We start from the raw sequence: 24,734 nt of genomic DNA on the forward strand, positions 1-24,734 counted from the left end.
TGTCACTTGAGAGACAACGACCCCTGCTTGATTAACTCCAGCAACAAATATATCGCGACACGCTACAAGCCACAAGCGCCAAGGTCAACATGAAATGAGGGCGTTAGTAGCTTGTTCAGCCTGCAGGTATGTCATGCTTTCTTCTATAATACCAATATCTATAACCCTAACCCTTGTCATCACAATATTTCTAACGCCTACAGATCGCGGCGCAGGAAGTGCACGTCAGTCCATGGCTCGACGACCTGCCTTTACTGCACCGAGCGTAGCATCACGTGTATTCGAGGTAGCGGGGCCCCCTCCCTTTCATCCCAAGGTTACAGTGCGCCATCCTCACCACCTGCTGTACGGCAGTCAGCACTGGTCGGGCTACCGCTGCCTCCTCGGGAGCTTTGCTTAGAGCTGGTGGAGCTGTATTTTGACTTCATTCATGACAAGTTCCATTCCATATTTCATAGGCCTAGCTTGACGGAAGATGTCCGGCAAGGGGTAGTCCCGCCAGTTATTCTATTTGCTATATTTGCTTTATCTGCAAGGTTTCTTTTATCCTAAGCCTTTTTGACGTATTGCCTTGCTGAAATTACCCTAGGTTCTCCGAAAATGAGGTGTTTTCTGGTATTGCTCCCCGTGAACGAAGTAAACCGTACTACGATGAGAGTGCCAGACTAGTTGATATACGAGACACATCTATTACCACTATACAAGCATGTATTCTTCTTGGGGGAATCGGATCTTGTGAAGCACGTGCCTTCAATGAATCTATATATTATACGGTGGCTTGCCGAATGGCGAACTTGCTTGGCCTTTCTAAGAGAACCGGAGCAACTGCCTTAGAACAAGAGTTGAATATTAGAAGTGAGTCTCTATTCTTAGTTACTTTCAAGTTTCTAATTGAGCTAGTCTGGTGGACACTATGCATGGTGGATGTATGGTCGTCCAAGAGCGTCCGTCTCCCACGTCAAATGAGCCATTTCTCAGATCTCCCCCTCCCAATCGACGAATATACGTTTCTCCAATGGCGCCGTGGAGCCCAGGACAATATAGAGGTGAGCTCTGATCGGAGTTCATCTCTTATAGCCCAGATGATCCTCCTCAATCGTATTTTGATGGAAATCAACGACGCCATCACGCAGACTGTCACATCCGGCACTGTCACCCTAGTTCTCGATAAAACGGCCGAAGATCTCTCACTAAAGCTTGACAATTGGTACAATGCCCTCCCCGAATACATGCATAATACGCCCGAAAACCTCCAGCGATACGCATCTCAAGGCCTCGGAAGGATATTTGTAGCAGTCTACCTCGGTTACTATCACTACGGCCAACTACTATTCTACCAGTTCTTGAACGACGACCAGCACAGCACCGGAGGGAACCGCTACGCGAAAAAGTGTAAAGAACACGCCGCGAACCTGTGTCTCATTGTCTACGCAGCACAAGAGACACCCGGATGCGAGGTCAGGTATAACATGGTAGGCCACATCCTGGTCATCGCCTCCACGGTGCAAATCCACACACTGCTCTTCGGCACCGACGAAGCCGAGATCGCCGTCGCGCGACAAAGAGTCGTACGCAACTTCCAGATCCTGACGGACATGCAACGCTGGTGGGCATGGCTGGATATGTGCTTTGTGCGCTTGCATATATTTCACGATATGTGCAGGACGAGCATGGCAACGTCGTTTAGGATGGATGAGTGGATGATGAAGTTCTTGTCTGAGTTCTCTAAACCGATTGAAGAGAAGACGGAGGATAGCGCGCAGGCTGCGTTGGATTGGGCACGTAATATTGAGGCTTACACGCAGGGGCCTGTGGAAGAGCAGACGAGTGTGAGTGTCTGTCCAAGCCCGTCGCCGCGTTATAACGTTTTGCCGCCTTGAGAATGGGCTGGGAAGATGTTTCCGACGGAATCGCCACGGAGCTTTGCTGTATATTCGCCATGGGAAACTCCACACACAGGATATGGCAGATCTACGCGCCTCGGTTGAAAACCAATTCATCAACCGCGAAATACATACCGTAAGGTCCGCTTTACCGCCGATATGCTTCTGCCATATATGAACTCGAAACATAGAGAGATGAGAAGCTAGAAAGTCTCATGTTCGGTAGGATGTTATTAAAGGGCATATAGACATTGTGAAACTCCGCAAGTCTAAAGGTATGACTTCATATATACTTCATATCCTATCTATCTATAATTAAAGCTGTATATCTACGCTGGAAGTAACTCGACTACTCAAGCAACAGACTAAACTCAAACGGTCCACTCTTAAGCGCATACTCCTCCATAGTCTTCGGTCCACAGCTTCCAGTTCCCAACCCATGATGCCTCCAATCAAGCCTGACAATCACCTCCTCCCTCTTCTCCCTCTCTAACAAATACGGATGTGTCGCCTTATCAATATCCGCCGCCGTATAATGCGACGCCGAGAAGCTGCACCCCTCCTTATCCCCAAAGCTCGCCTTCAGCAAAGGCGCACCGGTCCCATCCTGGAACGCGACCCAGCGCACGTCAGTACGGTTACCCGATTCTTGTGGGTACTCGTAGTTGGTGAACAGGGCGTCGACGGGGGACTTCCAGGTCCCGATGCGTTGTGACAGCTTCTTGTCGCTGTAGGACTCGCCTGGGCCGCGACCGAACCACTCCACACCGTTTACCTCGCTGTTTAGGGCCATCGTAAGACCGATTCGTGCCCAGGTTTTCGGCAAATTGGCACCCTGCGTTGTGCCAGTGACTTTGATGCCCACGCTCGTCTCGCCGAAGGTATATGTTGTTGTGGTGTCCACGCTCCACTCTAGGACAGGAGGGGCAATGCGCTTCTGGACTGTGACGGTGACATTTGTGCCAGAAGTACCCCAGCCCACCTGCCGAGTGTGCTCGGCGGTTTGCTCGAGGTGCTTCTCCTTCCACTCTGCTCCATCGTGTGGGAAATCATTGTCTGTTTGGGGGCGGTAGAAGTCCATCACGGGTGCTGTGTGGATTATCTCGGATCCACCCTTTTTCCAGGAGCTGAGCGAGCCGGTGACGAGGTTGAATTCCCAAGCCGAGGTGGCGCTGGAAATAGACAACAGTGTCGGCGACTTTTGGATGAGTGTCGGGCATGTGGATGAGGGAGGTGTCAGCGACTGTAGGGAGGCAGCGGGCTTTAATTCGATCTGGCCCCAGGCGATCTCATGTCCGGCTTCAGCCCAGATAGTAGCTTCTTTGAGAGTAAATGTAACCTGTAAAACAGCTCCTGCGGGCACGCTATCGATGGCAGTGAAAGGAATCGCAAGCTTAGCCGTTTGGCCAGGCTGAATTCCCTTGGGGATGCTAATATCGCCACCCAACTCTTCGTATCTATCACCGACAATCGACCACTTGCACTGGAGATGGTCGAGTGTAGCGAAGTCATATCGGTTGATAACTTCAACTTCGTTGTATGAACCACCAATGACCTGCACGGGCTCGATAGCTTTCTTATATTCGATTAAACCCGGTGTAGGCGTGTGGTCTGAGAATAGCAAGCCATCCATCACGAAGTTTCCATCGTTTGGTGTGTCCCCAAAATCGCCGCCGTAACCGTAGAATTCTTCGCCGGTAACGGCCTTGGTTTTGAGTCCATGGTTTGCCCACTCCCAGACAAAACCGCCCTGAAGCCTTGGGTACTTGTAGAAAGCATCCATATATTCTTTGATGGCTCCTGGTCCATTCCCCATCGCATGCACAAATTCGCAAAGGATCAACGGCTTTTCCCATTTCTCCTCCTTTGTTGCAAAGTCGATGATCCATGAGACCTGAGGATACATTCTGCTGTAAACATCGACGGTCTGTGCATGGGTGTCACCTTCGTAGTGAACCAGCCTCGTTTGATCATAGGATTTAATCCAGTCATACATTTTCTGGAAGTTGCACCCGTAGAAGGCCTCGTTGCCAAGAGACCACATGATAACAGATGCGTGGTTCTTGTCCCTCATAACAAGCTGCTTTGCGCGATCGACATATGACTCTTCCCAAGCGGGATTGTCACTAGTCCACCTCGCTGCATTACCGTATGTCATGGCCTTCTTCTCCTCAAAGCTGAGCTTCTTCTGCTCCTCATCTAGAGCGGCGTCATCGACGTGTGAAAAGCCGTGGCACTCGACATCGGCTTCATCCATAATCCAGAGACCTAGCTTGTCGGCTAGATCGTATAGCCTTGGATCACTCGGCTGATGTGATGTGCGGATGGCATTGATATTGTGAGTTTTCATCAGGAGAAGATCTTTCTCTAGAAATTCTAGAGGCACAGTGCGGCCAGTCAACGGGTGGTGCTCGTGCCTGTTGACACCGCGGAAAACTATCCTCTTGCCGTTCACCAAAAAGAGTCCATCTCGGAGCTCCAGCTTGCGGAACCCAACATAGCTCGCAATGCTGCAGTCGTCAACCGAAAGTGAAAGATGGTACAAATACGGCGTCTCGGCGGTCCACTTGTGAGGGTTCTTGATTGGAATTCGGAATTTCACGCTGTTTCCATTTGAGGAATCTGACGCCGAGGCAATGATTGCGTTGTCCTTATCCCTGAGATTCAAGGAAACCTTGGCCGAAGAACTCAACTCCACGTCTACTGACAAAATGGCGTCTTCGTACTTGTCATCCAAAAGCGTCTGTACGTGGAAATCTTGAATGTGGACCTTGGGAAAGGCGACCAGGGCAACATCTCTAAAAATTCCACTAAGCCACCATTGATCCTAAAATTATACCGTGAGCCAAGGTTCCCAGAGAGGGGTTGGGAAGAATTTTCTCATTCTGATTAAAACGAGGCAACAGAGTTTGTGACTTACCTGATCTTCAATATAGCTCCCATCACACCATTGATAGACCTGGACAGCGAGTGTATTCTCTCCATTCACATCAACGACGTTGGAGATATCAAACTCAGAGGGATTTCTAGCACCCTGCGAGTAGCCAACGTGCTTCCCGTTGACCCAGACGTTAAAAGCCGAGTCCACACCCTCGAACCGAAGCCTCTGTTGGTGGTCCCGAAAAGGCTCAAGGACTCTAAATGTGCGGACGTAGGATCCAGTTTCGTTGTTATCGAACGGAACATTTGGCGGATCTACTGGGAACGGGAAAATGACGTTTGTGTACTGCGGACCCTTTCCATGGCCTTGAAGCTGCCACATCCCCGGGACCTGGATCGGTGCCCAGTCTGAGACATCGTGCTCTGGGAGCTGGAAATCTTCCGGTGCCTCAAAAGGGCTGTTTGCGAGCTTGAACTTCCATGTTCCGGAGAGAGATTGAACCGTTGCTTTAGAGCTCTCATGGGATAAGGCGTCTTCTTCATTACGATATGGTAAAAATGACGCCCTGGGAGGGAGAGTGTTTTGGTGGATGACAGACAGGTTATTCCAGTTCGGAATGTCTGCTGGAAATGTCGTGATACTAGTCAAAGCCATTTTTACTGGGACATAGATGAACTCAAGTTATTGGAATCAAAGTCGAGAAGAGCAGTTGAGGAGCACCGGGTTATAACTGTTTAAGAGAATAGGCTATTATACGAGCCTACTGCGTATTACTAACTACAGCTGAACGAAGATCCGTTAACGGTGCACAATGGTTTAGACTACTCCATACTTATTTGCGGAGACTCGATCCTATTTATGATACGTTACGTGATACCGTGGAGATACCTGAAAACTGATTACGTACAGTTAGTCCTACGCGTTTGTCAGATACGAAACAACTATGCTTTGTTGATTCCTATAGTCGTGATTACCGTTTGCTGTTGCCGCTGCGTCTACAGATCAAACGGGTTTCGGCTCGTTGGCATAAAACACGTGGTAGAACGGGGGTTGAGAGAAATAGTTAGCGGCGGTATCGTAGGAGGGGGGGAGAAATCATTAGCGGCGGTATCGACAGGAAACTAGTGTGCGGGGGTATTGTGGAGGTTGATCTTCTCCGATTCGAATGACAGAAGGAGGAGGGGTTACGGGTCTAGGCTATATGAGGAATACGGGGAAGGAATAGTGTGCTCGTTTTTTGTCCCAAGGCCTCGGCGTCGGCGAATCTCCGGACTATTTCTCCCACTTCCCCAAACTTCTCCAACAAATATCAAAACCCATATTTTACCCCACATACTGCTTCTTTTTTTTTCTTGATTCTATACCGTAGTACTGTAGTCCGTACGGCAGTTTATATTACCATGTAGTACGAAGTTATGGTTGTAGCTAGCCACAGTAGAGAGAGACACTAATTGTGCCTTTAGCTGATCCATTTCTTCGTCATGATAGCTGGTTATGCACGATTCACATAATCCCCAGGATTCCCCAGCTGAACTACAACGAAGTGGACTGGGATGGAGGGCTCCGATGCCGAGTGACTTACCACCCTCGGCTATGATACTTCTCAATTTACAGCTGATCTCCCGGGTTTCTGTCGGGTCTGGCTTGACGATCAAAAAAGTTGCCACTCTTGCCGTCAAGCCAGCCCCGAGTGTCTGGGCAACAGAAACTTTGACCCCGCTTCCCCTCATAGGGATGAAGTTTTTCTCCACAGTCTAAAACCAGGCGGCAGGCCACTAGTATGGGTCCATAGCTTCAGTGCGTTTCCTATATCGCTCATCCTTCATTCTATAACTTAGACCAAATCCCCGCATTCAATGATTCCTCCCCATCCACACTTCTCTGTCACAATTACTACTCACTTTGAGAATGGCGTCCGATACCAAAAACGCTGATATGGATACTAAGGATGGTGATTTCGATCACCTGGAGAAGGAGACGGGCAACCTTAAGGAGATCAATGCTGCCTCCGTAGCTCTGTCAGCTGCCATGGCGGCTCAGAAGCCATCTTTGCTGTCTAAGAGCATGTTGAAACTGTACTTCATAATGGCTGTTGGGTACATGGTGTCAACCATGAACGGTTTCGATTCGTCTCTAATGGGAGCTGTCAATGCTATGAAACCATACCAGGAGACGTTCGGCCTTAATGGCGCCGGTATGTCTAATCTAATACCTTTGAAATTCTCCCATGGAAGACTAACTTTATATAGGATCATCCACCGGAGTCGTCTTTATTATTTACAACCTTGGTCAGATTGCTGCCTTCCCATTCTGTGGCTTTTTAGCAGACGGTTACGGTCGAAGAGTCTGTATATTCGTAGGGTGTCTGGTTGTAGTCATCGGTACCGCAGTCCAGGCCTCCTGCCACGAGCTTAACGTCTTCATGGGTGGCCGCTTCATCCTAGGCTTTGGTGCAGCCCTCGCCTCTGGAGCCGGGCCTGCGTATACTGTTGAGCTGGCCCACCCGGCCTATCGTGGCACCATGGCTGGTATGTACAACAACTTCTGGTGGTTCGGAAGCATTCTCGCAGGATGGGCTACCTACGGCTCCAACAAGAACTACGCAACTTCCTGGGCCTGGAGAATTCCGACTCTCGTTCAGGCTGGTCTCCCTATCATCGTTATGGTTCTCATCTTATTCTTCCCCGAATCCCCTAGATGGTTGATCTACCATGACCGCCCTGAGGAGGCCCTCGCCATTTTTGCTAAATATCACGGAGATGGTGATGAGAACGCGCCCGTTGTTCAACTCCAGTACCATGAAGTGCTTGAGCAGATGAACCTCACACGCAACGATAACCCCTGGTGGGATTTCCGGGAGCTGGTCAACACTGCAGGCGCACGATACAGATTGTACATGGTTGTTCTCATGTCCTTCTTTGGCCAGTGGTCGGGAAATAACGTTGTCTCATACTTCTTGGTACGTAATTTGACACCATTCCCAGTCGACATTTAGCATATGCCTCCATGTCTTTAATGATCGTTAAGAATCTACAAAGCTAACTTCTCTCTAGCCCCTAATGATGGAACAAGCAGGACTGAAAGACCCGAACCAACAACTTCTAATCAACGCCATCCTCCCCATTTTCACCATGATCGGAGCTTGCTACGGTGCCACACTTCTCGACAGACTAGGTCGCAGGGTTATGTTACTCGGCGGCCTTACCGGCGCACTATTCAGTTATGTCCTCCTCACCGCATTCACAGCACAATCCGAAAAACATCCCAGTCTCAGCTATGGCGTGATAGTAAGCGTTTTCTTGTTCATGGTGACATTCGCTTGGGGCTTCACACCACTCCAGACTCTCTACTCCGTCGAGTGTCTTGAAAACCGCACTCGCGCCAAGGGCTCTGGACTCAACTTTCTGTTCCTCAACGTTGCAATGGTCGTCAACACTTATGGAATCAGCGTTGGAATCGCCGCGATTGGCTGGAAGTTGTACTTGGTGTATATCGGCTGGATCTGTGTCGAGATGGTGGTGATTTATTTCTTCTTTGTGGAGACGGCTGGGAAGACGTTGGAGCAGATGTCGAGCATCTTTGATGCACCGAACCCGAGGAAGGAGTCAACTAAGAAGACTACTGTGTTGATTGATGACAGGGGTAATGTTGTGGATATCCAAGATCCAGTGCGTTTGGTTTAGCTTGCTATTAGATCTACAAAGCGTCTTGTATTCATGCATTAGGACAACTCTTGTCTGATTAAATATCAAGCGCAGTTTAATTGAGCAAATACGAATACACATGTCCTAGAGATATATAATGGCCAAGTCTAGCTCGATTATCAGTACTCTGGTTCTATATCTCACCCCAAATCTCTACTCGTTTCTTACTAATTCCAAATTCTCATACCTGTATTTACGGCAACTTAATTCCTATTTTGAGACTGAACCATATACTATTTTAGTCTCCCCCTCTAACGCTAAGTGTATCAAACATGTTCAGATGCGTCCAGCTTCTCTCTGCCCGGTCTCGTAGCTCGTCCATCTCATCAATGCATTCATTGCAATCACCATCTCCATCGACTTCCCCTAGAATTTCCTGCAACCTCCAAGCGATTCTTTCCGCTCCAGCCCGAGCACCCTCAAGGTTCGCAGCTCCTGGCCCGAGTTGAAGACCGGCAAGGCGTCCAGTCACGAAAAGGGGGACGTCTTTACTCCATTGCATGTCGTAAGTCAAGCAAGGAAGTCCTCCAACAGTCTCGATTGGGTGACTCTTCAAGAGAGGCTGTAATAGTGGCATAGTTTTTATGTCTGCCTTTGCGCCGGTTGCGTAGTAAATGTAGTCTATTGGAGGCAGGTCTAGGATCGGAGGATCCGTCTGGATTGTCCACAGCTTTGATGTCGAGTCCCAGGACTTTCCTACTATTTGTGTTTTTGTATGGCGTAGAACCTTTCCTTTTGTTTGATGACTTTCAAGAACAGCCTTGTACGCTGGAGTGATCGAACCTCCATTGCGAGCAGACAGGATCATCTCAAATCGTTCCTCGTCTGTATCCGCCGACCAGAAAGCCGCTTGGCTGATATTTTTGTACTTTGCAACCCAATCAAGGCTAAGATCAAAATGCTTGATCTTGAAATTATCACGCATGATGTGCCACACTTTCGACACGCCTTTCTTAATGCAGAGATCCACGATTTGAGCAGAGGTCAAGCCGCCACCAATAACGATAATATTTGTTGTGCGCTTTGCATCTACCTTTCTTTTGACGTGTGGTGCAAGACACTCTTGCTTTAGAAGCTGGGACGTGTGACAAGCACCCTCTGCCTCATTAGAGGTGAATGGCGGAGGAGCTGGCAGTCCAGGCCCGATAGCAAGGACGACTGTGCGTGCGAGTTGCGTACCAGTCGAAGTTTTGATGGTGAAGCAGTTATCGGGACGCTCATCTGTTCCATGCTCATCGTATTCGATAGAATGCACGTCAGCTTGTGTAACGAGGTTATTCAGGCTATACCGATCGATGCAGTCCTGGCAGTAGTCGTTGAACAGAGATGTGGATGGTGTATAGTAGTCCTGCATGTCTCGTTCATCGATCGATTTGCCACTGTCTTGGATCAGAATTAGCTATATAGCGGAATTTTGGAGCTTACGTGTGCGCATTTACGGATGGCCCTCTCTTCAACTTCTTCTTCATTAGATGCTTTGATATTTCTTTTCCCACCACACCTTTCAGCTCAATCATCTCCTTCTCTCTGCCCTTAGCGTATGCATACGCCTTTAGACCATCTCGATCTCTTGGATCAACATGGAAGAACAACGGACTTCTCAAAGTCTTGATGTTGTAAGCACGAAATAAGCATGTCCACTTTGTCATCCAGTCTGACCCTGAGGAGTCGTAGACAGCGATTGAATAGTTTGGTGGTTTGCAGATTGGCCCGCATGGCTTCTCCGACTTGTCCTCGACCAATATTTTATTCGTTGCACGTCCCTTGGTAGGCACAATCTTCACACGATGCTTGTGTCGCTTGATCCAGTGGTATCTCTGGTGCTCGGCATCCGTGAAGAGCGCTGAGGGTGTTGTCTCTCGCATCCGTGCTGCTACTGCGAGTGCGCATGGGCCGGCACCAATGATGACAATATCGAGAACCTCGAGAGTCTCTAGAGTATTCATGATTACTTTTTGTTCCGCAAAAGTTTAAAAATCAATTTAAGTTGTTCGTGGATTTTACAATTTAAATCAAATCCAAAGGCGGGGTGGTCAATTCCAGGGCGTATCTGTAACCTTGGTGGTTGAGCCCCTCGACCGACACCTTGATGGCCATCCTATCTCGTAAGTAATCCAGATAATTGGACTTTTCAATTTCGTAGTAGGATTGGAGTCTAGCCATTTTATCGTATGGAAGTTGTCCAGGTTCTTGCTCTTATTTTCTTATTTTCCATTAATGGCCATGCCATGAGTCCAAATGTGATAAAAGAAAATACTCCAAGTTGTAAGAGAGCATAAAGCGGCGTGTTGGGATTTGCGTGGGGTGATCGCGGCCTAACTAGCAATTGGCCCGGTAATTGGCTGGCGATACTGGTGCCGCCTAGAAGTCCGATGAGGGCCTGCACATAACAATAGCAATTACAGCAACTATTATTAGAATGAAGGCGTTAAATCGCTATGTACAAGAACAGTCTTTACAGCAACTATTATTAGAATGAAGGCGTTAAATTGCTATGTACAGGAACAGTCTTTACAGCAACTACTATTAGAAGGAAGGAGTTAAATCGCTATGCACAGGAACAGTCTTTATGGCAACTATTATTAAAACGAGAGTGTTGAATCACTGTGCACGATGATAGTATTTACAGCAACTATAATTAAAGTAAAGACATTTAATCACTCAGGGTTACAATCAATCGGCTAGTCACCCATAAGGAGTGGTAAAGAGATAGATTCTCTTAGCTTAAACCGCCATTATAAATCCCTAACTACGTAGGTACCTCTGGGTTTTTAGGCGGCACGAGCAATCGTGGTGCCGGGAAATTATCACCTTTTTGGTAGTATGAACCACCGCAGCAAAAACCACCAAGTAATACAGTATATGGGCACAGTATAGCGAACAAATCAATTAATAAACGGATCTAACTTGGCCTACAATATCATCCCGTCGGCCCGTGGTTTACGCCGTGCTTATTAGCGCTAAAGGCCCCAAAGGGAAGCTACAACTCAAGCTGCAGATTGTAGCTTGCCTTCGCCCCCCTTGGCGATTGTGAGGCCTCACTTCACTGCCACATACTTTCAGGTATAAAAAGGTCGAAGAATGGAGCGCCACCCTCGATTGAAAACTCTAATATTTTATATTCCCAACAAAGACTTTCCTCAAACCTCCAGTCCGTTTATCCTACCTTGGTATCTAAACTCTCACTTTCCACCATGAAATTCCAGCTCTCCACATTTGTCGGCCTTTTGCTGTCCCTTACTGCTCTGGCCGCTCCAACAGCTGAAGATGCTACTGCTCTCGCAGATGTCGTTGACGCTCGATCAGAGGCCCAGGACACCTCTCCTGAAGCATTAGGGTTAGAGGCCCGCAAAGTAACCACTTGCATTATCATCAATTCCGATTCCAAACGGGTGAACTGCCGCAAAGGACCAGGCTTCAGCTACCCTGATATTGGCGAGAGCGTATATATAGAAGTGGGGAATGCTTACCCCTTTGGCTGCTACAAGAAGGGCGACTGCTATCAGGGCAATTGGTAGGTGGCTCCTTCCTCACTACCTGGTAATGAGGTGCGAGGTTGAACTGGATAAACTGACGCCGAATAGCACCTGGCAGAAACTTGCTACCATTAACTGCTACGTTAATGGATATTATACTGACCCTCGTTGCACTGCCGGTACGTATTAGTTTTTGTCAGGCATGATGGAGGATATCAAAGCTAACTTGTGGCTGTAGCTGCTCTTGGAAAGTGCTAGAGGGCTACCATTTATCAATCTAATGAGGGTTGCTTGGGGGGGAGGCGGGAGGCGCGGCTGAGGGCAGGTGGCGAGGTTTGTGTTGTGCACTTCAAGGAATGTAGGAACCATACTCTGCGGCACTTTTGCATATAGCTGCTATCAAAACATTTAGAAAGGGAAAAATAAAAACGCCTAAATGAACGCCGACTGATTTTGTGGATGAGTTGTTCGAAAGTGGCTGTGCTAAGCCTTCATTGGCCGTATGTTGTATATTGTACGGGGATAGTTGATAATTGTGGCGAAGTAGCAGATTAGGATAGTTCCTCTTCAAGCTTTAGACCAACATGTGTTATCACATAGGCCATAATCACCACTACCAAAAGGAACGATACTCAGTCCCAGAGCTTCAGGCGTTGTAATCATGCTAATTCGCTATCAAGACTATAGAGATAATCGTCCCAAATATCCTTCTGATATACACATACTTCCCACTATACTAACACAGACCCCCAGCCCCTCCGACACCTAAAAAGCAAGCTCCCTACTAATACACCCACATACAACACCAACCAGTGTCATCTACGAGTCGGCGTAATCAGTCGAGCCACTCGTCTTCGCAGGATTCGCTGCAGAGGTCTGGCTCGTCGTCTCCTTCGCCTTTGCGGAGGACGTGCTCGCAGCCGCTGTGGTGGTGCTACTATCCCACCGTTAGGTTCTGCCAGAAGGAGACGCATCAGGCAGTGCAGTCACTCACGAAGACTTCTTCTCTCCCTCTGTCGCCGGCTTCTTATCGTCTGTTGCGATCTTCTTATCCTTCACCGACGCAGCTGCTGCGTCGTCGGCCTTGGGCGTCTCCTCGGTCTTTGGCTTCTCCTCGGTATTTGCCTTCTCCTCGGTCTTCGGCTTCTCTGCTTCCTTTTTGGCATCCTCTGCATCCTTTCTTGCTTTCTCTGCGTCGGCTGCTTGTTCCTTCTTAAGATCAGCTGCGTCGTCCATAGACATCATTTTCATGTTGCCGAGGAGAATCTTCGTCTCGGGGCAGTAATCGAAGATCTGGCGCCTGCGAGTCGCATTGCCCCAGACTATAGGGTCTTGGAGTTTACCGGAGCCGCGGATGTGGTATCCCAGGGGTCTCTCGACGTACAGGGACTCGACGCTAAAGTATTTCTCCTCCTGGGCTGGAGCGGCGTTCTTCAGGCGCTCGCACACCCATGTATCCTCCCATTGCCGATGTCCTGGTTCGCGGGAGTCTTTCTTGAGGACTTCGATGATAGGGGGGATGTGGCGGAGGGAGAGCCCGCCGTTGCCGCCGGGGACATCTCCGTTCCACGGCGCGCCGGTCCAGTCGTAGCCCTTTGCCACCCAGTCGTCGATGTTCTGCTCGGAGGCGGAGCAGATAATCGAGTCGGTCTGGAAGAAGAGGGCCCATTCCGCCGGAGCGAGGAATTCGGAGTAGAATGTGACATTTGTGAGTGTCTGGGAGATGCTCTCAGACGAGTCGACGGGGTAGTATGAGGGTAGTTCTTGAAGCTGGAGCTTCTTCGATGCGATGTGTTGCTTTAGGGAATACGACTTGTGCACCACTGCGAAGGCTTCTTGCGACCCAACCAGCTTGACGACCCAGGCGGGTGGGAGAGTTGCGATGAAGTGGGTGAGGAGCGGGGGGAGCACGTTGGTGGGGCGCGTCTCGATGATCAACGCAATGCGCTTGGGGTCGAGTCCCGGTGCGACTGTTGCTGCTCCTTGTCCAGTGTGTGGTGTCTCGGGGATCTTGGGCATATGCTCGGTGTCGTATTCGGACCCGGAGTATAGAGGTTCTACATTTGGCCCCAATGGCTCGTTTGCTTTTTGTTCCTTTTCGCCTTTACTGAGAGAACCAGACCGGAACACCCCCGACGCTGAGGGCAAGTTGTCGCCGCCATAGGCGAAAAGCGCAATCGCAGCACTGAATGTATTTGTTAGCTAAAGAATTGCGAAATCGCGGCATCGGTAGAATGTCGTGGACGTACATGAAAATGAAAATAAAGAAGGCGCTGCGCTGCACCCTCTTACTGTGCCATATTGGGTTCATTCGAACAACGAGGCTCTCTGAGAGAACCGTCACCGAGGGGTGTTCGTGATGATCGACTCGTGGCGATTATTAACAGAGTAGCTATCCCCTAGCTATTCGCATTGAGTCTCGGGGTATTCGTGGGGAGTGAGGTTGGAACAGTTGGCCGACAAATGTGGCTGCTTGTACGGGGGTGGATAGGAACCTGGCCGGAAATGCTATAAATATTTGGCGCAGGAGCCAAGCCAAGCGCAAGGCGGCGTAGCACCAAAAAAAGGGGCGATAAGACTAAGCGGCGAAAGGTAAATAAGAGGTTCAACTCGACACAATTACTTGTTTAAAAACATGTTAGAAAAATAACATCACATGAGAAACCCTTCAGGGTATTTACTTGAATTTTCTGATAATTTTTACAATATAAAGTCAGGGAGACCTCTCATAATTCTATTCTCGTAGGCGTTATTCAAGCTACACGCCGCAAGCAATTAAGCGAAGCGCGTCGCGCTACCCCAACTTTCGTATCTCAGGCACTTGATCCACAAGAATCCACGTGCGACGCAGCACGTGCAACAACCCCAGGTATATCTCCAATATATACGAACAAATTTAAGATGCACCAACGTATAAACATAAGGTGTATATATATATATTACACTCTTTCCCTTCCTAAAGACCACGATTACTCATCGCCCTGAGTATCAGTAATCCGTACTGCCTCCATACGTAGCCAATTATAAACTCCCTCGGGTAGATGGGACATGACCGAAGGGACCCCTCTGATAAGACCCTATCGATAACGAGGGTTTCGGCAAAGAAAAGGGACGACGCCGAGTCACCGAGACTATTCTCCGAGGTCTCCAGATCACCCAGAGAATGAGATATGCGACCCGGCAACATCTATATATACCATCCTGAATAGACTCGAGCTTGAACGTCCATCCAAGGCCGGATAGGACAGGCAGCTCCCTCGCCACGGCCCTGCAATGTCGCCGATTTCGTCACATCCTGCATCCCCCGCAGTGCTCAAGACCCTTGGCAATGGAGGAGAATACGAGCACCACGAGCACCGGCGGACACGCACGAACACGGCTGAGATAGATAATACCATCAGCCATCCTGGCTCGGTGAAGATCAATGTTGAGGGCGCCTTTATCGTCGACAGGGACTCGACGTCGCCGAATCGGTCCGGTGTCGATGGGGCGAATCATGAGACGACCGATATTAGGCTGCCAAACCACACAGCTGTTGTGAGCCATATTGCCGTAGACGTAAGATATCCCCCATGGTGTGTACCAAGACCGAGTTCTAACCGTGTGGCAGATTGGAGGATCTCTAGCCAAACTCGTATACTTCTCGCGCGAACCGCCACCAGCGAAGCCGGGCGGACGCCTGAACTTCATGAGCTTCGAGACCGACAGGATTGACGATTGCATAAAGTTCATGAAGCAGCTGAAACTCAAGCAGCAAGCACTTAACGGCTCAGAGCCAGGCGAGCTATGCTTGATGGCGACGGGTGGGGGCGCATTTAAGTTCTACGACAAGATAAAGGAGGCGCTGGGGGTTGATATTGTGCGGGAGGATGAGATGGAATGTCTGATTATCGGTTAGTACTTTCATTTCCGAGATCTGTGACATACTCTAATGCGATAACTGCAGGTCTCGATTTCTTCATCACCGAAATTCCTCGCGAGGTCTTCACTTACAGCGAAACCGATCCAATGCAATTCGCCGAAGCACGTGCTGACATATACCCATACTTGCTTGTTAATATTGGTTCGGGTGTGTCTATGATCAAGGTTTCGGGTCCGAAGGAGTTCCAGCGAGTCGGCGGTACCTCGTTGGGCGGGGGAACTCTATGGGGTCTATTATCCTTACTCACCGGTGCGAGAACGTTCGACGACATGCTGGGAATGGCCGAGCGTGGAGACAACACGAAAGTGGACATGTTAGTCGGCGACATTTATGGCGCAGATTATGGCAAGATAGGGCTGAAGTCGACGACAATTGCGAGCAGTTTTGGTAAAGTGTTCCGCATGAAGAGAGAGGCGGAGATGGAGGCAGAAGACACCGGTGGATTTGACGAGGGCGTTGACCGTGATATGTCTCCAATAATAGAAGCTCCTTCACCACCAGCGCCGCAAGATGAACCGAGGGACGCGCCCTTTGACGGAGCCGATGTATCGCGATCACTGCTATACGCAATCTCGAACAACATTGGCCAGATCGCCTACCTGCAATCGGAGAAGCACAAGCTTGAACATATCTATTTTGGAGGCAGTTTTATCAGAGGCCACAGGCAAACGATGAACACACTGAGCTATGCCATCAAGTTTTGGAGTCAGGGCCAGAAGAAGGCGTATTTCCTGCGACACGAGGGCTACCTGGGATCTGTTGGCGCGTTCCTAAAGAGACAGCCTAAGAACTGGGGCCGAAGGGGCAGTTTCGATGATGGGATTGGAGGGCCGTTCAGGAGGGGAGATGCAGCGAGAGATGCTGAAGGCATGGAGGAGTAAGGCACCAGAAGACTCGTCAGGTCTCTTGGATGTCATGGAAGCGGATAATGCATATTTTTTTTTTGGAGTTTTGGGGCGCTTGGGAGCATTTATACATTGTAAACAACTCAACGGGAGGCAATCATTTTAGAAGCATTGTAACAGTCTACGAACCAGCGGAGGCCATTTGATGCAATTCTGGGTGGTGGACAAGCTCATCAAATAGAGTCTATTCAAATTTGGACTGTACAGTACTTTACATATGCGCAAAAAAAATCTATATACTCGTGTCTGAAGAGGGAATGCGTATAGCTCAGGATTAATACTAACAACCCAATGTCATAGAATTTATACCCCTTCAGTTCCTTTTGTCAATAACTGACTTACTAATTGGAGTCCTGACTGATCGAACGCCTTGACTTAAATTACAGTTGCTGTAATCGCTGCTGTTATGTACAGTCCCTCTCACTCGGCACGAATATCATATTAATTGGAATACAATGAATCTAACACGTGGTTTAATTGGCATCTTTTATGGTTTATCAAGGACAATAAATTACGTGACACCAAAGGAGGGGAGATTCTGTAGATCGTACCAAGCTTTTTGACAAAAGCTTGTCAAGTTTGGGGGTGTGTCGTCATTAACCAACCCCACTGGCCAACCCCGCATGAGAACTTATAGCTGCTTAAACCTGGTCAGCTCATTGCAAGGAATCAATTGAATCATTATAAGTCGTCAGCCTGCCCATTGATGATCTTCTCACCGATCTATCTCTTTCAATTCTACCATCTCTTAAGGCATAGTTATCATCTTGCATCCCTACTCTCATATTTCACAAAAGCAACTCTCAATTGATCCAGAAACCCTCAATCGAAGCCTACAGTTTACTACCTCATACCCTTACAATGTGCCGCTGGTTTGCATACATCGCTCCATCTGAGGAATGTCTCCTCGAAGATGTCCTCATAGGCATGATAACTCTCACCCCATACCATCCTCTCAACCTCTAACACCCCCCAGCCCCAGCCCACGCAATCTCCAAACAAGTAAACCACCACTACCTCCCCTTCCTCCTCTCCCACGACCCCAAAGTCCACGCCGGCACCACCACCCAAGCCGAAGTAAGCCAGCGCAACGCCCTGTTCAACGTCGACGGCTTCGGCATGTCCTGGTACACCCCCACCAAATCGGAATTCACCCCCTCCGCCCCCGGCTCCAGCAGCACCACCGGCCCAATCCTGCACCCTGCAGTCTACAAAATCACCCACCCAGCCTTGCACACCACGAACTTCCAAACCATCTGCGCCGCCACCTCAAGCACCTGCGTTATGGCCCACATCCGCGCTGCCTCCACCGGCGTCATTGCGGAGGTGAACACGCACCCTTTCGTCTTCGGGAGACACACGATAATGCACAATGGGTATATCTCCTCCTACCCCGCCATCGCGCGCCAGATGGCCGGCCTAATGTCCGAGGAGGCACACACCCACATCACAGGGCGCACCGACTCCGAAGCCCTCGCCGCGCTGTACATGACGTACCTCACCTCCGGCGCTGGTCACGGGACCGGGACAGACGCGTGGGAGATGGCGTATACTCCCAAGGAGATGATGGCTGCGCTGCAGAATACGATTAGTACGATTATCGAACTGCAGCGAACACTAGGGGAGGAGGTGGAGCCGAATGACCTCAACGTCTGTGTATCCGACGGACGGCAGTTAGTGGCTAGTCGGTTCAGGAACCACGCGACGCAGCAGCCGCCGAGTTTGTATCACAGTGCATCGGCGGGTGTGACGCTGAATCGGAAGTACCCCGATGAGGCGGATGGGGCGGGCGGGAGATGGGGGGAGGCGAAGGGGGAGATGGGGACGCATGGGATTAAGGCTGAGGGGAGGAACCCGAGGGCGCATAAGGGGGTGGGGGAGCATGGGAGGCATGTGATTGTGGCGAGTGAGCCGACGACGTATAAGAAGTGTGAGTGGGAGCTGATTGAGAAGAATCGAGCTATTGTGGTGAATGAAAAGGGGGGGGTGGAGTTTGTGGATGTGACGTATGCGGGGCAGGAGGTGTAGTGGGGATGGTGGTTGGTGGTGTTAAGGGTTGTATTTAAGTGCTGTCTGGCAAGAACCTTCTGTACTTACTGGGATTGTGAGTTCTTGGATATTTATTACTTGCAGATTACATAGGCCGTAGATTCAAAAAGTTCACGAAAGCAGTTGAATTAGATTCTCAACCTATATAGAGGAGCATGATTTGTATTCATAACTATGTATTTTCTCATGAAATGGGCAGCAACCAGATTCAATAAAGCAAGACCGCCACCTTATTAGCTCATTCTTTGCAGTTTCTCCAGTGCACTTTCTTCAATTTCAAGAGTGACTTCTTCTCCATAGTCGCTCCCATCCTCAAACTCGTCGGCATCGTTGGTATCTCCTTGGATTTTTGCACTGGCTATGTCTGCCAGCAGTTCTTCTGCGCCTGTCACACTACACTCAGCGCCCAAGTCAGCCACATCATGGCAATGGTCACCTAGGTCAGCCAAATCTGCATGGCTTTCGGAGCCAGCAATGTCTACCAGCAGTTCTTCAGCGCCAGTCACACCACACTCAGCGCCCAAGTCAGCCAGATCGTGACAATGGCCACCCAGATCAGCTAAATCTTCATAGTGTGAGTTCACGCGGCTGCATTCGGAAGTCTGGGTGATGCTGAGCAATTCTTCTTGCTGATGATTTGCTTCGAGGAAGTTGGCGAGGAGGTCCATGGAGGTTTTGGGGAGGTTGGGAGTTTCATCCAGGTCATGTTTCAATTGTGGTTCATCTTGGACTTTGCTCGTCTCATCCGGGATGTTATATGGCAGGATAACTTCATCGCCGTCAGAATCGACAGCATCAGGCCGAAAGAGATCTAGCAATTCACCACGATGGGTGACTCCATCCGCAGTCTCAATATAATCCTCGTGATCATCTTCGTCAGACATAGCAAGCCGAGGTTTCTTGGCTTTTGCCTCATTCCTCGTAATGAACGACAAGCCGACATCCTCCAGAGTAGTTGGTTCGCTTCCCGTCGCAATTCTTCCAAGCACCGACTGGAATATCCATGGGAAACTCATCAGGGGCATCGACTTCGGCTCCATCTTCCGCTTCGGAACATCTCTCCCACCAATCGTCTTCATCGTGCGGCACTCGTGAAGTGCAATGGCCAATTCCTCGCAAGTGACTTGATACATGGCAGCAGCGAACGGTCCCAAAGCTTTGAAATCGTTTCCCCCAGCAGCCTCAACACAGATCTCCTTGAAGCGAGCTTTGAGGGTTGAGCTGATGATTCCCATCTCCTCTTGTACTTTGTAGTCTGACCCGACACGCGGCTTGGACAGGACGAAGGAAGTCCAGACCTCGAACTCGGTTTCGATGTCGTGTTGGGCCATAATACGCCGCATCGCTGTGTCGTACTGTGATTTAATCTGTCTCGCGGCCTTCAGGATTGCTCTATCCTCTGGGTAAGCCCTCAGGATCCTCTTATCAAAGGGTGATTCGTAGTGGGGAATGAAATCGACGCTCTCGACTTTGTCGTAGAGCTGGCCCAGGATTTTCTCCGAGACGTAAATTTGCTCCTTTGGCTTGTGTTTCTTCTCCATGAAATGGGGCCACTTGCGAGGTCGCAGATACTTGGGCATCTCGGCTGGAATACCGCTCTTGACGAAATCAACAGCCTTGGAATGCAAAGCGGCGAGTTCCAGGCCTGGAGTAAGTTAGCATTGGTGTCTTCCAATAGCAATACTCTGCGAAGGGGCAGAAACTTACACTTCGGGTCTCTCACAGAGAAATCAAGCTTATCAGACAGCGCAAGGTGGGCATGGGCAATAGTCGGGAGAGTATCACTCTTCATATACTTGACAAAGAACGACATCACATCGTTGATCTCAACCGGGCGATTCAACTTCACAGGCGGGGGTGCTGTGTAGTCCATAGGTTCCGCATTCCACTCACGCGGAAGCAAATCCTGATCCCAAATGACGAAGAAGTCATCGCCATCAAGGTCTCCTCCAGAGCACATCCCAGGGACATCTCTATCTCCCAGCTGTGAGAATACCACCACATCGCGAAGGTGATGTAAAGCTGGGACGTCAACGGCCTGAACAACTCTGATGTCGCCTGGGTGCAGCGAGGGATTACGCCCAACAAGGCAAAGGCCTTCGATGATAACATTGTGCCGAGGATCCTTTCTGTCGGTGACTTGGAGGTAGATCTGTGGAAGCTTGTCAATATCTTCGGCTGTGATAGTACCTTTGCCATCATTGGTAGTTTTGCTGTGGCCTCTAAGGGTTTGAGTTTCATCAGTGCATCCCAAGACGAATGCTCCTTTCTCAACGATAATCTTTGCTTTCTCCTTGAGAAGTTTGATGGACCATGACCTCCACAAATGGAGAAGGGACAGGATAAATGGTTCATTAGTGCGCATGAATCCGTCCAAGACCATAGCTGCAATCATCATTGTCATATGGTTATCATCCACGTATCTTCCCAGGAGCTCTAGAGCCTTGTCTGGGTCATTCATGGCGTCCACGTAATTTGAAAGTTGCTCATCAAGCATCCGATTGAAAACATGATCTTCAACCCCCAGCGCGGATAGGATTGTAATGGTCTGTCGGTTTAAGGTTGCCACAGAATGATTCGAGGTCCTAATAATCTCCAGGCCCATATACTCTGCTGTGAATTTCGTCTGGCTCTTTCGGATATGAATTTCTTGTCCTTTGGCGTCTGGAGATATCGCGAGGATTCCTTTGCAACCACCCATGCGAAACTGGACCACTGAAGGTTCATGCAAGAGGTGAAGCTCTGTTCCAATCATTTTCATAAGAAACGGGGAAATCTTTCCAACCCCATCAGTGAAGTTGTACCCATTACGTTCGACGTCTTGCAGCTCAAGAACCGTCATTCCGGTGTTACGAATCGCCCGAGTCGTCGAGAAGCAAAGCCCCAGTCGCGCAGCATATTTCGCCACAACATTGATGTGGTGGAATTTGCCCATCCAGTCTCTGATCTGGACACAGCTCAACTCATCCGTGGGGCAAAAGAAATAGGCGCCGTTTTCTCGAAACTGGCTGTTTCCAAAGGCGAGAAACTCAAAGTGGCGATCACCAATCCGGATGCCATTCTTCAGTGTCCGATAGACTCTGGTGAAGAGCTGGTCATTGCGGATTTTATCCGCGCAGGCATTTATGCGTCCCTCAAACAACTCATCAGTGAACTGAACTCTGAGAAAACGATCGCCGTATGCAGAGAACTTCCGAATAACGCGATTGGAGGTTTCCACAGTTGGGCTACTGAAGTATATTGTTGTTGGAGTGACGGTGGCCTTCCTTGTGTAGGCACAATAAGTCGGAATTTTCGATTTGGGTGAGTGTGCCAACGCATCTGGATTCTTGAATATTGACATAACATCATAGATGCGCTTCCCCTGTTCTGAAATGTACTCGAGGATACAAGTGGCTCTTTCTTTGTCGGTGTCTACCAAACTTGCCAGTTCCTTGACGAACTCGGGGGTGATGTTGTGCACTTCGAGTATATTGCGCGAGATGCAAACTTCAAGCTGATATCTTACTTCGAATGGCAAAATAGTGCTTTTGTCGCTGTTCTCCATCAAATAGTGCAATTCATCCTTGGCTTCATCAGCATTCGGAGCATCGATCATGTCCCAAACCTTCGCTAGTGCATTGGGAATTGTGCTGAATGAGTCCAAACCCACAACATCGATGTTGAAATCCTGGAGGGCAGACTGTACGTCGGGGAACACTTTCGAACTCTCATCGTCTTCGCCAAAAACAAAGAGGTATGTTGTCCAACGTCCGATATCGATCATAGGAGCAGCTTTGTTCAGACTGACAACCGCTTTCCTTACGGCCCCTGAATCTGCAACCACATCTGTCACCCTGAACCATGAATCAAACTCGCTCCAGACCAGAGATTGCTTGACGTGGGTTCTTTGTATGTTCAAATCCTTGAGATAGAATTGTGGTGGGCTGTCCAACGTCAACAGCAGCCCCCAGCGATCGTCATCCAACTTAACTCGATGCATCACCCTCAGCTGGCCGAATGGCACCTGGAACATATGTTTGATCGATTTCAAGCCTGGGTTGCTTGCCGTTTCGTTCCCGTAGTCAACATCAAAGACTGCTACGATTCTTCTCCGCATTAAATCGATCTTAAGCTTCATCTGATTTCTCGCAGGCAGCACCTCAGTCCTCTTCTTCATCATTGCCGTCTCCGAAAACATGACGCCAAAATTGAGTTCCTGGGGGTATAGAGTTGTCACCTCCGGATACCATTTCATCTTCCGAATGGGACTCTGAATCTCAAATGAACGCTTCTTTCCTTCTGGAAATACTCTGACGGTATGTTCACTCATCTCAGGAGATTCCAGGCGGATGCTAATAGGATCGCGGGTCCAAAAATCGGTATTTGGCGGTGGTGAGAATCGGATTCTTGCGCTGTCCTGGCGAACGCCCCTCGAATTCTCGTGCAGCTCAATGAAGGCAATAGATCCCTCACGCTCAAAGCGTTTGAAGAGATCCCAGGTTGTCATTGTTGCTGGGAGCTGGGAAACGCGCACGGTCAGTTCGGTCCATTTCTGCCATGGCTCCTTGGTTTTGAGTATGGGGCCGTCGAGTTTGGGACCGGCTGGCTGTTGTTGTGCAGCGTTCATTGTAGGGTTTTGTGGCCTCCGATTTTGATTTGCCCTCCAATCTGATTTTTGTATTCTGGGGTAGTTTGGCTGAAACCCGCCTCGCTGTGGAGGGTTGCGGCCAGTTCGGGGAAGGGGGGCGGGCCAGTTTCGCATCTCTGAACCCTCGGTGAATTCAGCCATGCTCACAACAAGTAACTGAGTAGGCAACTGAACTTGGAAACTTCTCGGGCTGAGTGAAGTTGTCGTGATTATCGAGAGAGTTGGTGAAATTGCTGTAATTATCGAGAGAGTTGGAGTTTGATAGAGGTTGGATCTATAGATTAATTTGAAAGGTTTAAGATGTAATGCTCGTAGCTGACGGCTAGAGAGAAGAAGATCAAACTTCGTGGAAGGGGGATGGGGTGTTGTGGAAATCGACTAGTGATGTGGATGAATTTGAAGATCTTGAGTCGGCGACGAGAAGAGGGGAGTTGAAGAGGCGGATCTGTAGATTAATATGCAAAATTTAAAATGTAATGCTCGTAGCTGACGGTTAGAGAGAAGAAAATCAAACTTCGGGGGAGGGAATGCTGTAGGAACTGACTGGTGATGTGGATGAGTTTGGAAATTCGAGCTCTTTGTGTAGAACCGTGAGAATCCGAGCTTGAAGTTGGATCTTGACGTGACAGGTAACTTTGAAATAAACTTTAAGGATCCAGGACGGCAGTCTGGATATAATCTAAATTCAGAGCACAGTCAGTATCGTCTGACAGATTTGAAGTGTTCAAGATCGGGTGGGGGTGGTTGTGTGGCGGCGTAGTTTTGAGGTTGTAAAAAGGAAGAGGTAGACCGAGCTTGAAGTTGGATCTGAAGGGACTTGACAGGTAACTTTGAAATAAACTTTAAAGATCCAGACCGGCAGGCTGGAGAGAGTTTAATTCAAAACACCTGTAGCTTGGATGTATAAATATACACGAGGTCCTTCAAACGAAGTAAAGGCGTATGGTGGCTGAAGGAAGGAAGGAAACAGTAGTTGAAGTAACGAAAACAGGTAGTTGGAGGAAAGACACAGCTAAACCCGCACAAGCGGATGCATGGCAAAAAAGGACGGCAACTGGCGAGAAAGTGTAGGCGCAACGACAAGAGGTCATCTCGGTGAGAGCAAAACCTGAGTATTCGGCTAATGCTTCCAGGGAGAAAGGGGCATCAACTTCACCACTTCGCTTCTTGGGAGAAATAGACAAAGTCTATGGGGCGTAGACTTGCGGAATTCAGAAACGGGAATTTGCGTTCAAGGAGAGGGAAAATTTATGAATGGTTTGAGAAATGGCTGTGTTTGTATGC

The 24,734-nt window shown here is 49.2% G+C and overlaps 9 protein-coding genes across 9 annotated transcripts; 5 read left to right on the top strand and 4 right to left on the bottom strand.

The window, feature by feature from the left end:
• The first annotated feature begins 25 nt into the window (after positions 1 to 25).
• On the top strand, positions 26 to 3,270 carry VE01_02560 (uncharacterized protein). The gene is made up of 4 exons (XM_018272068.2): positions 26 to 126; positions 204 to 536; positions 590 to 855; positions 901 to 3,270. The coding sequence occupies exons 1-4, from the start codon at positions 95 to 97 to the stop codon at positions 1,878 to 1,880; spliced, it is 1,611 nt and encodes a 536-aa protein (XP_018132875.2). The 5' UTR covers positions 26 to 94; the 3' UTR covers positions 1,881 to 3,270.
• Positions 2,184 to 5,465, bottom strand: LAC4_2 (Beta-galactosidase (Lactase)). The gene is made up of 2 exons (XM_018272069.2): positions 4,804 to 5,465; positions 2,184 to 4,710 (listed from the first exon to the last, which is right to left on the bottom strand). Exons 1-2 carry the CDS (start codon positions 5,416 to 5,418, stop codon positions 2,233 to 2,235), a joined length of 3,093 nt encoding a protein of 1,030 aa, XP_018132876.1. The 5' UTR covers positions 5,419 to 5,465; the 3' UTR covers positions 2,184 to 2,232.
• A 598-nt stretch (positions 5,466 to 6,063) lies between these two features.
• VE01_02562 (uncharacterized protein) lies at positions 6,064 to 8,545 on the top strand. Its single transcript, XM_018272070.2, has 3 exons — positions 6,064 to 6,958; positions 7,014 to 7,723; positions 7,818 to 8,545. Exons 1-3 carry the CDS (start codon positions 6,673 to 6,675, stop codon positions 8,445 to 8,447), a joined length of 1,626 nt encoding a protein of 541 aa, XP_018132877.1. The 5' UTR covers positions 6,064 to 6,672; the 3' UTR covers positions 8,448 to 8,545.
• A 135-nt stretch (positions 8,546 to 8,680) lies between these two features.
• On the bottom strand, positions 8,681 to 10,669 carry VE01_02563 (uncharacterized protein). Its single transcript, XM_018272071.2, has 2 exons — positions 9,894 to 10,669; positions 8,681 to 9,847 (listed from the first exon to the last, which is right to left on the bottom strand). The coding sequence occupies exons 1-2, from the start codon at positions 10,412 to 10,414 to the stop codon at positions 8,707 to 8,709; spliced, it is 1,662 nt and encodes a 553-aa protein (XP_018132878.1). The 5' UTR covers positions 10,415 to 10,669; the 3' UTR covers positions 8,681 to 8,706.
• An 825-nt stretch (positions 10,670 to 11,494) lies between these two features.
• Positions 11,495 to 12,726, top strand: VE01_02564 (uncharacterized protein). The gene is made up of 3 exons (XM_018272072.2): positions 11,495 to 11,982; positions 12,053 to 12,123; positions 12,183 to 12,726. Exons 1-3 carry the CDS (start codon positions 11,663 to 11,665, stop codon positions 12,200 to 12,202), a joined length of 411 nt encoding a protein of 136 aa, XP_018132879.1. The 5' UTR covers positions 11,495 to 11,662; the 3' UTR covers positions 12,203 to 12,726.
• VE01_02565 (uncharacterized protein) lies at positions 12,432 to 14,549 on the bottom strand. The gene is made up of 3 exons (XM_018272073.2): positions 14,194 to 14,549; positions 12,939 to 14,129; positions 12,432 to 12,881 (listed from the first exon to the last, which is right to left on the bottom strand). The coding sequence occupies exons 1-3, from the start codon at positions 14,253 to 14,255 to the stop codon at positions 12,764 to 12,766; spliced, it is 1,371 nt and encodes a 456-aa protein (XP_018132880.1). The 5' UTR covers positions 14,256 to 14,549; the 3' UTR covers positions 12,432 to 12,763.
• A 29-nt stretch (positions 14,550 to 14,578) lies between these two features.
• Positions 14,579 to 17,067, top strand: VE01_02566 (uncharacterized protein). Its single transcript, XM_018272074.2, has 3 exons — positions 14,579 to 15,502; positions 15,555 to 15,837; positions 15,891 to 17,067. The coding sequence occupies exons 1-3, from the start codon at positions 15,218 to 15,220 to the stop codon at positions 16,745 to 16,747; spliced, it is 1,425 nt and encodes a 474-aa protein (XP_018132881.1). The 5' UTR covers positions 14,579 to 15,217; the 3' UTR covers positions 16,748 to 17,067.
• A 385-nt stretch (positions 17,068 to 17,452) lies between these two features.
• Positions 17,453 to 18,799, top strand: VE01_02567 (uncharacterized protein; the record flags this gene model as incomplete). Its single annotated transcript, XM_059463451.1, has 2 exons — positions 17,453 to 17,696; positions 17,748 to 18,799. The coding sequence occupies exons 1-2, from the start codon at positions 17,633 to 17,635 to the stop codon at positions 18,797 to 18,799; spliced, it is 1,116 nt and encodes a 371-aa protein (XP_059319917.1). The 5' UTR covers positions 17,453 to 17,632.
• A 199-nt stretch (positions 18,800 to 18,998) lies between these two features.
• VE01_02568 (uncharacterized protein) lies at positions 18,999 to 24,318 on the bottom strand. The gene is made up of 2 exons (XM_018272076.2): positions 20,528 to 24,318; positions 18,999 to 20,465 (listed from the first exon to the last, which is right to left on the bottom strand). The coding sequence occupies exons 1-2, from the start codon at positions 23,589 to 23,591 to the stop codon at positions 19,054 to 19,056; spliced, it is 4,476 nt and encodes a 1,491-aa protein (XP_018132883.2). The 5' UTR covers positions 23,592 to 24,318; the 3' UTR covers positions 18,999 to 19,053.
• Between the last annotated feature and the right edge of the window lie 416 nt (positions 24,319 to 24,734).

Source organism: Pseudogymnoascus verrucosus, assembly GCF_001662655.1.
Source record: "Pseudogymnoascus verrucosus strain UAMH 10579 unplaced genomic scaffold scaffold_8, whole genome shotgun sequence".
NCBI classification, from domain to species: Eukaryota; Fungi; Ascomycota; class Leotiomycetes; order Thelebolales; family Thelebolaceae; genus Pseudogymnoascus; species Pseudogymnoascus verrucosus.